The sequence below is a fragment of the Hirundo rustica genome, chromosome 11 (assembly GCF_015227805.2).
Source record: "Hirundo rustica isolate bHirRus1 chromosome 11, bHirRus1.pri.v3, whole genome shotgun sequence".
NCBI classification, from domain to species: Eukaryota; Metazoa; Chordata; class Aves; order Passeriformes; family Hirundinidae; genus Hirundo; species Hirundo rustica.
The window spans coordinates 13,509,917-13,522,360 of NC_053460.1; the positions used below are offsets into that span (position 1 = coordinate 13,509,917).

The 12,444-nt window shown below is 38.2% G+C and overlaps 1 protein-coding gene across 6 annotated transcripts in view; it reads right to left on the bottom strand.

Moving 5' to 3' along the window:
- The window catches only part of PHKB (phosphorylase kinase regulatory subunit beta), a 72,895-nt gene that overhangs the window by 33,115 nt on the left and 27,336 nt on the right, over window positions 1-12,444 (bottom strand). For all 6 annotated transcript variants that reach the window (XM_040075077.1, XM_040075078.1, XM_040075080.2 and 3 more), the window contains 6 exons: window positions 12,099-12,194; window positions 10,313-10,510; window positions 9,675-9,732; window positions 7,630-7,707; window positions 5,645-5,803; window positions 1,736-1,830 (listed from right to left, as the gene is read on the bottom strand). In XM_040075077.1, the coding sequence (XP_039931011.1) occupies window positions 1,736-1,830; window positions 5,645-5,803; window positions 7,630-7,707; window positions 9,675-9,732; window positions 10,313-10,510; window positions 12,099-12,194 (684 nt within the window). The remainder of the gene's footprint in view (window positions 1-1,735; window positions 1,831-5,644; window positions 5,804-7,629; window positions 7,708-9,674; window positions 9,733-10,312; window positions 10,511-12,098; window positions 12,195-12,444) is intronic.

A 12,444-nucleotide genomic window follows, 5' to 3' on the forward strand; every position in this document is an offset into this window, starting at 1 on the left:
TAGTAAAAATGCTTTTCTACTAAGACATTTCCTGATGAGTCATAGAGTGCCTTGAGAACAAAGCTTCATCTCCTTCAAAGTGCTCAGCTGTGGCATATTAAAAGTGACTGGTCTGAAGAATTAAAGAGAAACTGGATGGGCTGCAGCAAGCCTGACTCAACACAGGCCCCTCCTGAGGGCACCCCAAAAGGGCCAGCAGCTCCCAGGTTCTGTCCCATTCATAATCCCATGATGTAAGAACAAACAAAGCACCCAGGAACAAATGACATCACGGAGCTTTCATCATCTCACAGGAACATGGCAAGCGCTGCACTGTGAACAATGAAAGTCTCATTATGAATGAACCAACAGCCAGGCACACGGATTACCTTGGAAACAGGAAATAGTAGGAAACTGAGGGCATAAGCAGCATTTGGATAGAACAAGAAAAACATTGTTCAGTTCTGAACTTAGAGTGAATCTTATGATAAATACTTCATCTCTTATGCTTCAATAACAAATACACAAAATGCTGAACAAGGAACTTCTTAAATTTACATTCCTTATACAAGAAATAAAAAGGCTGAAACACATCTTTTAGCTACACATTTCCATGCACACAGCTCTTACCTCTTTAATTAAAGGAGTTCCCTACATACAGACATGTTCATATCTTGCTGTCCCATTCACTATAGATTTCAATTACTATGTCTCAAGCAATCCCCATCCCCGGTCACTCATTCCTACCATGCATTTCATCCAAATACAGGAGCACATGGAATCATTAAAGGGCATTTACAGTCATGGCATCCAACCACTGACCCAGCACTCCTAAACCCACACTGAACCCTGTCCCTAAATGCTGCATCTGCACATCTTTTAAATGCCTACAGGGATGGTGTATCTACCATAACAAAAAAAAAAAAAACAAAAAACACTTCATTCTTGCAGCTGTTAGGAACTCTAAATACAAAAACTATGAATATGTTGCTGTCGCAATAGAGAGAGACAAGGACAGCTGTTTCTTCATCCACAACAGCCAACTTTAATTCTTCACAGCTCATATTTATAAGGTTATCACAAGGCATTGTGTTCAATTCTAATTGGTTAGCAACTTTTTGTAATTCTGTTCATTGGTTAGGATTTCCTAGTGTACGTGTCAGCCAAAACCTTTCCTCTCTACATACGTTTACATTCTTGTCTCCTGGGAAGATGTTTCACACGGGTACAATCTTTCTCCACACAGGTGCAAACTGCCTTCCCACAAGAACAGATTGTTGTGCAAACTGATTGTCACTGTTATAATTCTTTTCTCATGGGACCTTATCAGGCTAGCTGCTAGCTGTACCCAGCTGAAGCAGCAAGGCCTGAACCAGGATCTTACAAGGCCTTTCTTTTGTAAGGTTTTACCTTTTACGTGCTGCAGTTGAAATGACTTTGAAGTAATGAGAAAAGAAGGTTCATTCTTGCCTTCCTGACATAACCTACAACTCAAAGACACATACCTGTTTACTAGCAGCTATTTAAACTTCCATTTTATCTATCATTTTGACTGCATCACTTAATTTGAAGGCAAATGTTCATCACTTCTCCAAAACTGCACGTTACAATATTCCTTTTAAAAGCAATCCTCCATCAGTTCACAAAAGGCACACACATTTTCCCTTGCACTTTAACTGCAATATTAGAGCACCACATACAGCACTTAGATGACAATTTTCCAGTTAAAATATTGCAATACTAAGCTAGTGCTTACCTGATTTGAAAACCGCATGCTGACGTTCCGCTGGTCCTGGGGGGCTACGTACCGGCCGATGGGGTCCAGATCTTTAGGGCTCACTAATTTATCAGCTGAAAGAAAATGAGTAGAGAAATACAGAATCACTTGAGTACTTTCTGCAGCTTTTGTGAAGAAGCCATGTCAACTTTTGTGTTGCAGCTGTTCTTCGTTTAAGATCAATGACTTATAAAAGCACATTCAGAAAAATTCAGAATTGTGTTAACTTCAAAACGAATGACTCAAGCATTGTTCTTGCTACAGCTAATTACAATACTGTAGTATAAAAACCCGAGCCTTTATTTGCTCACAAAGATATGTTAATAGATTACATGCAGACAAGAGACTCCACAATACAAGTCACGTAGAATGCCCTTAATCCACAACCATGGAATTATTCTAGAGCTTTAACTATAAACTCAGTGACCAGCAAAAACTGTTTAGCTTTGAGGAAAAGCAGACAGCTTCTATCTCAAGATAATCACATGACTTGAATCCTGGAAAGGACAAGAGATATCAAAGGTACCTCTCAATATGGTACCTCAAGGAAAAATTGTGAAAAAAATTTAAAATATTTGAAATCTAGCAGATTCAACATGGTGGGGGGGTGAAAACCCCACCAAACCTAAAACCCCAGTATTTTAGCCTTCTCCCAAAAAAGCACTCCAATAAAAAAACACTATTAAAAAGTTTCAACCAATTCCTTGAATACAGGTTCATAATCTAGTATGAGCTATTATACCCTTAAAATAAGCTTTCTCCTACCAAAATTGTATTTTGACAGGAAACTGTCCAAACTTGATCTAATATCTAACACAGAGTAAGTCACAATACGCTTTCATTTCTTCTGCCTCAAAGTCAACAATTTTGTAGCTATTCTTAAAAGCCCCAACACAAGGGAATAAGGTATTAATGTAAACCAGAAATGACTCAGGGCTGCGCTCAGCTTGGAGAAAACCAACACTGCCTTGATCAGAATGTTTCTGAGCACTGTGCCGTGAGTCATTGAAGGCAGCAGCTTAAAACTCGGAAGATGCCCTGCCTGCAGGCTGCCTGGGCCAGGCCAGCACAGAGTGATGACAGCAGGGACAGCACTGAGGAGCCCAGGCTGGGCAGGGCAGGGCAAGGAAGCCCTGCAGAGCCTTCTGCTGCGAGAGCTCTGCCAGCCCTGCATGCTGTGCTGTCCTCAGCCTGCTGCTGCGACCCAGCTGCTGGACTGCAGCCAGGAAAGGAGCCTGCTCCTGGCTCTGCGCTGCTCCTGCAGGGCCACCAGCCACGGGCACCAACCCGAGAAAGACGGATGATAAAAGATGGCTACGGACGATTGATTAACACTGACACGAGTTACCAAACCACGTCTGAGCAAAGCACTCGTCTAAGCTCCAGTCCACACAGAAATCTGATGCTGGCTAAAGGAATGGAAGCTGCTTGAATTATGTGAAATATTGCTAATGCAATAAAATGAATTAACCAAACAATTTCACGATGAATGGGCTCTGCCTCGTAGCGTTAAAAACAAGAGAGGTTTCCAGAATGCATGTTCTATGGTTCTACTGGTTTTAACACTGATTTACTTTGCTCAGTAATTAAAATATATGGTCAGAATAATAGAATAATTTCATATTTAATAGAACTGTATCAATAGACTAATATAAAACTTAAGCTAACTGCTAGTGAATATTCATTACCATTATCACAAATACAAGTGTATTGGACTGCAAAAGCATATTCCTTTGTTAGCTCCCTATCTGCATCAGCAGCAGCTGACAATATTTAATCCATTTGGTCTATAAAAATATTGCTAAAACTCTTTGTTCTAGGCAGCACTGAATCCACACAACAAGATACAAGAATTCTAAGGATAAACAAAGGAAAGAGAGCCACTAAACGAAAGACTGAGTGGATTTTCAGTAGCATGAAACAGCTGAACACCTGTGACTCCTTTCCCTTGCTCCAAAATACGGACCTTAACATAACAGTTTTGCAAACCTCCTCATCCAAAGCGAGAAGGAAATTCTGTGAAAAACACCTGCAAAACACATGCTTTACTCCTTCACAAACAATTTTTTCAGTTGCATAAACGTGGTGCCCTCCAACAGTGACACACAGGCATTTTCACAGCCTCTATTACTCAGCATTTGTAAGCAGGATCAAAATTTTGACTTCCCTGTTTCTGTTTTCCCCTCTGTGGGAGGGTAACAATTGACTCAGGTTCATGTTGCTGCATTTAGAAATATTTGGACCTCAAGAGGCAGAGCCCAGGCCCAGAGACAACAGCAGGAGCTACAAAGGCGGCAGCGTGCGCTGCCTACACGGCAGGAGCGAGGAGGCTGAACAAACACAAATTAATTGATACCCTGGAGGCAACACAATGATTTCTGAATGGAAAATGAAATGGGAGACCAAGACCTTCCCAGATATCAAAGTATTTGGAGCCAGGCTTCCCCTTAATTAGCAACCACCAACAAGCAAAGTAATACGCACAACACTTTCACCAAGGACAAGATTGTTATTCCGGTAGGTTTTCACCAGTAAGGAGCAAAATTGAATGTACCAAGTCTAAATTAGTAGGAATAAAAGGAGTTCCTGATAAAACAGCCTCTGATGAGCACATCGCTGTAAGATCTCCAAAACCTGTTTGCATGGACTATGAAAGAAGCAGGAAAAAATTACTCTGAAATTTTGAATATTTTGAAAAAAAATTTTAAAACATAAATAAAATTAAAAAGCAGTGCGTAAGAATGTTCAGCAAAGAACAAGAATGTTTATGTTACACAAACAACAGCTAGCAAATTATAAATAGAACTCATTTAACCAGCATTCTGCAGGTACAGAAACACACAAACATCAGTACAAGGTCAATACTAGCAGAACTACTACAGCAACCTATACACACCGGAGGATTACTTGGCTAATACTCTTACAATTTTTTTTTAATTAATTCAATTATTTAATTTAATGTTAATTTTTAATTAACAGTGAGATTGCCTGCATTTGCTTTGAAGTGTTGGCTAAAAGAGAAACTTTGCAAGGAATACAGCATAACTTAACAGGTGGAGCACCAGACAGACTCTGTCCCTCTATACCTAAAGATACATCCACTGTTCTTGCCAACTGCTGAATTTTTAAACTACCCTTCAACTTTTCCCATTTTTATTATCAACAGCCTGTTTCCCTTCTGTGTTAACAGTAAAATAGTTTCCAGAACTCCATCTACTGATTACTAGGTAACTGCTGATCATATTAAAATAAAGTAATATATCTTTCTCCTAGAAGAAATACTAAGAAAAAACCCCAACTGTAAAGATTTTTCTGGATTAACCATTCTTTTTGCATTAGCCTATAATAAAATCATTCCAAGGGAGACTGAGAGTTTGTTTGTGACTGAAATTCCCCATAACAACCTTCAGCGGTCAAACTTTGATACGCACTTGCAATTGCTCATACAATTGAAAAAAGGGTAAAAATAACACAGACGGATGAATCACTAACTTTCTCTGAGACTGCAGCTATTCGAAGTTTCAACTTGTCTTGCTTAAGCAGTCAATAATTTGAATTGAATGCTATAAATCCCTTAGAAACATCACTGTTTAGGTGCAGCTGATACAGTTAATCCAAAAAGCATCACATTAATATATTCTGTCATGAGGAAAAGAAAATAAGGGGAAAGCCAGAAAAAAAAAAAATCTGTCATCATGTTTAGATTTTCAGTACTCTATGAAATATTCCACTAAGCTTTATAGCATGCAGCATAAAACCAAAAGCACTGCAAAGCAATTTCTGTCTGTCACAGATGTACCAGAGCAGAGGACACACGGGCTACTCAAGGTCCATTCAAAACTCAAGAGGAACACATCAGGACAGAAGCTGAAGGCGCTCAGCCCTCACCCAGCAGCTTGGCAATGATGTACACGGCCTGGCCCCACAGGAAGAGCTTCCCGTCCCGCCCGTTGTTACTGGGGAACCGCCTCTGGCTGCCCGGGCTCCTCTTCTCCAGCTCCACAAAGTCAGCGGGCACGTAGTAATACTTGGGGACAACAGGGCACCCTGGGGACAGCAAGCACAGCCAGTGAGTAATTATCACTGCCCTCTTTACTTGACTGGAGTCCTCTAATAAAGCTGAAGCGGATCCAAACCACGACACATCGCGCCCCAGGGACAGTTCGGACAGAGATTGTCATTCATTGTTATCTCTGCAGTGAGGAACCCCAGGGCAATGTTAAACTACTTTGTATTTCACCAGACGTTTCCTCAGAACTCCTTCTCAGAGCAGGTATGTTGTCTGTGCAGCACCTTCTGTGCAAACTAAAAATAAAAGAAGTCACCTGAAGGGAAATGCAGTTCAGTTAAGAAGCCTTAACCAAAAGCAGTGAAAGCTGGGTCCCAGTGGAGCACTCGGGGTGTTGCGCCCCGCAGGTAACGCAGGCTCAGTATCAGACGATTCTTTCCAACTAAAATTCCTGCTCAAAAAGAGGCAACTCGGTTTTGGATAATTTTATCAATCAAATGCCTAAAACGAGCACTTGAACCTTGAAACATCATGAAACAAAATGGCACCACTTCTCTACTAGAAGATACATACCTTGTATCTAGAACTATGCCACAGGTATTGCTGATCTTTGTAAACTATTTCAGAACTTTTTAAGTGGACATGCATCAGGAATTTAGAGACATGATTACAAATGATTGGCCTAATTATATGAAATTGAAAAGCAAATTAATATGCTTCCTGGATAATTAAATTCCACCTTAATTGCTCTACTCTTGAATTAATTTGGATAAACTACAGGTGATAAACAAAATAAAGCTGTGGTGTCCATACTATTTGCTTAGAAAAAAACAAATTACTAGGAAGAAGCAGAGAAAAAATGGGAAAGCAACAATTATTAAAGATATTAAATTCAAATGAGTGAGGCACCAAAACACACCCAGAAATTTTAAGATGTGACATTTGTGATGACACACAACAAAAGGAACCACGAGATAAATTCAGTGTCCACGAACCTTCACATACTCATTAGTAATCAGAAAAAAAAACCAACAACCAGCAAGAAAAATTTGCTACATAATGCAAATTTGGTGAGGGAATGTTTGACTGCCTTACAGAAATTAGTTCACTTCAAAAAGTTTAAAGAACAAGGCATATTCTGCATCCACTTGTGCAACTGTACCACAGATGTAAGAACAGGTGACCGAAATGCTGAGTTTTAAAATTGGATTGTTCTGTTCTCAGGCCATTCCTTGTCCTCCCACTCAAATTTATGGCCTTTTTCTTTATTTTTTAAACTGAATTTTGGATGGCTGTGCCTGTAGGCCTCCACTAGCATTGTCTGCGGTGCCACAAAAATTCTCACGTTCCCAATTTAAATAAAAGAACATTTATAATAACATTATTATGTAGCCACTTTCCCAGCTCTAAGCTAGAAACAATTTCATATGCATATACCAAATTATTTTTTAGAGCTTGCAAAATTAAGTGACAAAGACTGATGAGAGTAATTCTCAACTGGGTCCAAGTGGGACACTGAAACGATCTGACTGCTGGTAGTTAATATTTGCCTGAAAAGCAGAGGTGAACTGTGTAAATAATGGAACAGAGGTGAAGGAGGGGAGGAAGGAGTGGGCACAGCGTAAATCTTACTTTAGTATTTTTCCAGAAAAATGTTACTTTTATTATCACACTTTATGATGTAATGTATCTACATAAAAGAGGTTATTTTACAATTAGTATTTTGCCATTAGGAAACGCGTTGATGTTCTTACTTCTCATTTGCTCTGACCACAATATCCATTAACTGGAAAGTCAGGAGTTTTATAATATCAGGTCAACAAAAAGCAACAATTGTTTCAGAAGAACAATTTCCAGTTAATACCTTCAGGTGTGTGTTGAAGCAAAGGGTCCAGAAGATCCTGATATTCCTTTACTTGTGTAGGATTTCCTCTAAAAATGCCTAAAAATAACCAAACATTAATTGATTTATTGGAAGAAATAGTTTTTCCATTACCTTAAAGTTCATAAAAGAGGAAGAAAAAAAAAAATCCAGCCTTTCCTTTTCAGAACTAAATATTAAGTGCCTACACACTAAATAGCTCATGAAAAGTAAGACTGAGCTGTAGATCACAACAGTCAACTCCCTGATGCTGCTTTTGGGGGGACACTGCTATGTTTGGGACCACCATTCCCTTAGAAGTAGTTTTAGCAGAACTTCCTAAGAGGAATCTGATGAATAGTAGCATGATTATTGTTCAGTTCATGGAAAGTTCTTAAATGAAAATATATATTAACAGTACAAAACCCATTTCTGTTCATCAAAGAAAAAACAGATCTATTTGACAAGCAGGGTGATGGTTTAAAGTAGAATGTTCTTTAACATACAAAGGGAAATGAGCTAGATGAAAATTTTGCAATATAAATCTTATATTAATATTCCCTTTTTCAACCACCAAATTTTTTTTTCTTTCCATGGCTCTTCAACACTCCATCCAAACCCAAAGCTAGACAAGTACTGTTCACTACATTTTCAAATATTCCTGAGCATATATACAGGAATATTCCCAGTTGCCAGGAGATACAAATGCAGTCAAAGTTTGCACACAAAAAGGTGTGTTTCAAGAGACACAGTGAACATTTCAAAACACTCCAGGATACTCCTGACAGGAGCAATCTCTGCTCCTCCCACGTCATTGTCTTTTTGCCGTTGCTGCGTACACACTTCAGATTTTGCATTAGGGAACTTGTGGATTTGGAAGCTTGGAGATATTTGCACAAAATCTATTAACAGAATTGTTCTGTTTCCTAGAAGTGTGGTCCAGGACACTGGACAAGGACAGCATGTGCAAAGGATATATTTTTGTTAACAAGAAGCGTAAAACGCTTTTTCTATTCTTTTGTTAACCTCAGTTGAAGATGACTATCTTTTTGTTCTCAAAACTGCAAGTGGGCAGCATTAAATGTCAGCGGCTTTCTCCTCAGTTTTGGGCCTCACCCTTTGAAAAAGTCAAACATTTCTTTAGAAATACCGATTGTAAAACCTTATTATATCTTCAAACAATATTTTAATCTGTGGGTGGCCGCAGAGGAGTCGAGGCTGACGGCAGATTTCTGTGCCCCTCACTGCCTGTAGCTGAAAAGGATTCAATGTGCTACAGGAGAAAGAAAAGATGGACAGATTTTAATCCATTAAAAAATATTTTTGACAGCAGTAACCCTACTCATGTTCCTCTTCAGATTTCTGTTCTATGCAAGTTGTAGCTTCCATCCTGAGATCACCCTGTGAATTTCTTTGGTGTGGCTCCTGTCCTCAAGTCAAGACCAAGGTAGTGTTGTTTTTGTTGTTCTTGTTTTGATTTTGTTTTTGTTTTTTGTTTTTTTGGGGGGTTTTTTTGTTTGTTTGTTTTGGTTTTGGTTTTTTTTTTTGTTTTTTTTTTACTTTATTATTCAATCAGACTGACTACATGAAAAATCGTGGTCAGGGAGAAACGAAACCTTTCCCGGTTCCCTTTCTTTTCTGAATTCTCATTCAATTGCCACACAATGCTCAACTCGATAAGCCCTGCAGCACATTGAGTGTGGCAGTGTGTTCTCCCTCCCTTTTCCTTCCCGTGCTGCTGAGAAGTTCTGATACATCTGAAAGTTTTTCAGGCTTAAAAGGCAATGCAGGACAATGCCAGAGATTGAAGCTTTTAACAAACCCTTACTGAGTTATATTCTAAAAACGGTTCACATTAGAACTGCTGAAATATAGTGGGTTGGGATGCTTGGGGTTTTGTAACCCAGGAGGCAGAACTCTCAATGAGATATTTCGTGTCACTGCATTATGGTTTATTTTGGCAGGACAGGAAAATAATATTGTACGTTTCCTCTAAAAGCTCATCTCTCTAATGCCTTCAAGGAACAGGAATGTAAAGCTATACTTACCATCAATTATCATAAAAATAAAAAACAGAGGGAATTCACACTCAATGCCATCAAAAAGCTGCAAAGAAGAAAAAATCATCAGACATTTCATCATTTTCATTTAAGGAAATATATCTGAATAATCCTGTAGAGTAATTTCTGAGCAACGAAAGACAAACATGAATGCAAAAATATTTTAGTATATTTAGTATCACTTCTTAATTCCATGGGCATTTTAAGTGTGCCTTTACATCTGCTGCGGCTCATTCTGAAGCAGAATATTTAAATAATCTACTTTTTATTTTTCACAGGGAAACTATGGGGAAAAAAGAAATAAATTTTCATTTAGATAACCCTAACTGATAAATACTGTGATAGAAAGCAAAATTGCTTTCCATAGACTCAGACTGTAGTCAGCTGTGAAATTAAATGAAATGATAAATAATTTCCTTATTTGTTACGTGAAATCAACTGTACCCGAAATGTAAATGAAAGCACATCCATTACAAAACAAGCCCAGGACTCAATGCTGACTTAGGAATCTCTGCAAACTGCACATGCAAGTTACAGAAGGCATCTCCTTGCCTTGAAGCCCTGAAGAATCCCTGTGCAATTCCAGTTCCAGCAGTGGAGGGGTGCCGGGGTGGGCAGGGTTTTACCTTGATTTCTGCCGGTTTATAATAACGCCGCGTTCTGTCCTCCAGCGCCGTTCTGTACCCGTCCCTCAGGAACCTCTTAAACCCGTATTTGCCTTTCAACTTTCTAATAATTTTATCTAGTGTCTGACCAAACAGAACCTCATCATCCAAAGCAAACCCAGGATAACTAAGGCAGGGCAGAAGAGCTGCATCAGTATTCTGCAGGAGAGGGAGAAATAGGACATTACAGATTTAATTAGATCCCTGACAATTATTTGATGCACAAACAAAGACTGTTTAACTTACTAAGTGAAATGTACATTTGGAACATTATCTTATCAAAACCATAGTGCTAATGTAAGAAAATAGTGTGCAAAATAAGATTTCTTGGGAAGTATCAGGATAAACTACAAACCAAACATGCAGAAATACAATTTAGAAGATAACTTATTTAACTCAGAGTGTCACCTGTTTTACAGCTGATACATGTGCGGGTACAATTGAAAACATTATAAAATTTTGTGCTTTAGGATTTTTTGCTTGTTTGTTTTTTAAATACATTCTACAGATTATTCCTGGAGGAAAAACAAACATTTGAGTGTCATATGCTCAAAAAGAAGCACAAATATTTCATAAAGGTGCAATGCTGAGAAGTACCTATGATCATTTCTGAACAGCTTTTTCAGAAATACTCTTAGGGTGCTGGAACAAACAAGCCTATTTACAACAAAGAAGATAAGAGAATAATTCCAGGAAAAAATATGAGCAACTTTCTCAGGAACCATGTGGATCTCTTATGAATTAAAAGATTGCTACTGAGAGCATCACGTCTACAGGTAAGCTTCCAGAAACACACAAAAAAGGTGTCCATTTCTTCTGATATAGTCAAGATATTTAACTATTTTAAAAGTTTCTGCCAATATGACTGACATGAACCCATAAAAGGAAAAAAAGAACACAAAGATTTCTATGGGATAAGTTATAAAATCAGCTCCTGTTGGAATATCTCAAGTCTCCAGCAAACAACTAACAGCAAGAGTTCCGAAAGACCGTTTGACTATAAAAAAAGTAGCTGACAGTGCCTTTTATTTTAATTATCCAGCACTACAACTCTGCTATAATTCTTCTAGACAATAAGGAAACTATTAATGTTTAAGATTAATAGCCTGTTTCATGAACAAAACTCCTATTATATTCCAGAATGAATAAAAAAGCAAAACCCTGTTATCAGTCATTTTAAATTACTGATTCTCTAACACCAAATTTACATTTGAGGCTAGCACTGAAATAGATGTTTTCAAACTAATCTACACTTATGCCACTTAGATTTACTCACTAAGGAAAAACACTTGTAATGGTAATTTAGAACAACAAGAAATTGTTCATATTCAGCAATTTATGATAAGCCAACCTTAAAGGTTTTTTTCCTAGACAACAGAAAGAATTAAAGCTAAAACAAAGGGCCTCAAAAGTGCAGACACAGTGTATAGAGGAAACTAGGCCAAAAGAAAAACAAATCCCCAAGGCTGCAAATCTCACTTATTACAAATTTTATTTTAAAATTGCCTAGAAAGCTACCAAGAGGTTACCATTTTAATCTAAGTATTAAAAAAATAAAGAGCACAATTGTAATTCCTTTTCAGAAAAACAATTACATCGCAGTGACATTAAAAAAGCAAAAACTTAACACCTTCCCAGCAAATTTCACCTTTATCAAGCAGATCAGAAGGTCTATCATATAACTAAGAACTCATATCCACTTGTTTTCTGCACACTCTGTTGAGGTGAATTTCTTTTAATGACTTACATGAGACCTCGACTCCCGGGGCAGCAACGAGCACAGGGTCTGTCTGTTCCGGTTATGGGCATCAAAATCCACAAATATGACAGACCAGGAGCAGCCCTGTGAACACAGCATTGCATTTGTTTAAGGCAAAGGGAAGAAGGTTGCTGCATCCTGCTGAAACTCACCGGTTCTGTATTTAATTTGGGTTATGTTGTCATTGCTTGCTAGCTGAGAATTTTAATCAGAAAACATAGCACGACTTCAAGTTAAAAATATTTTTAAATATACCAAAGTATAGCCAAAATTAGATGGCTTTATCACTGATTAGTAATTGTATGATTCATTCAAGCTATTAACTCTTCTATTA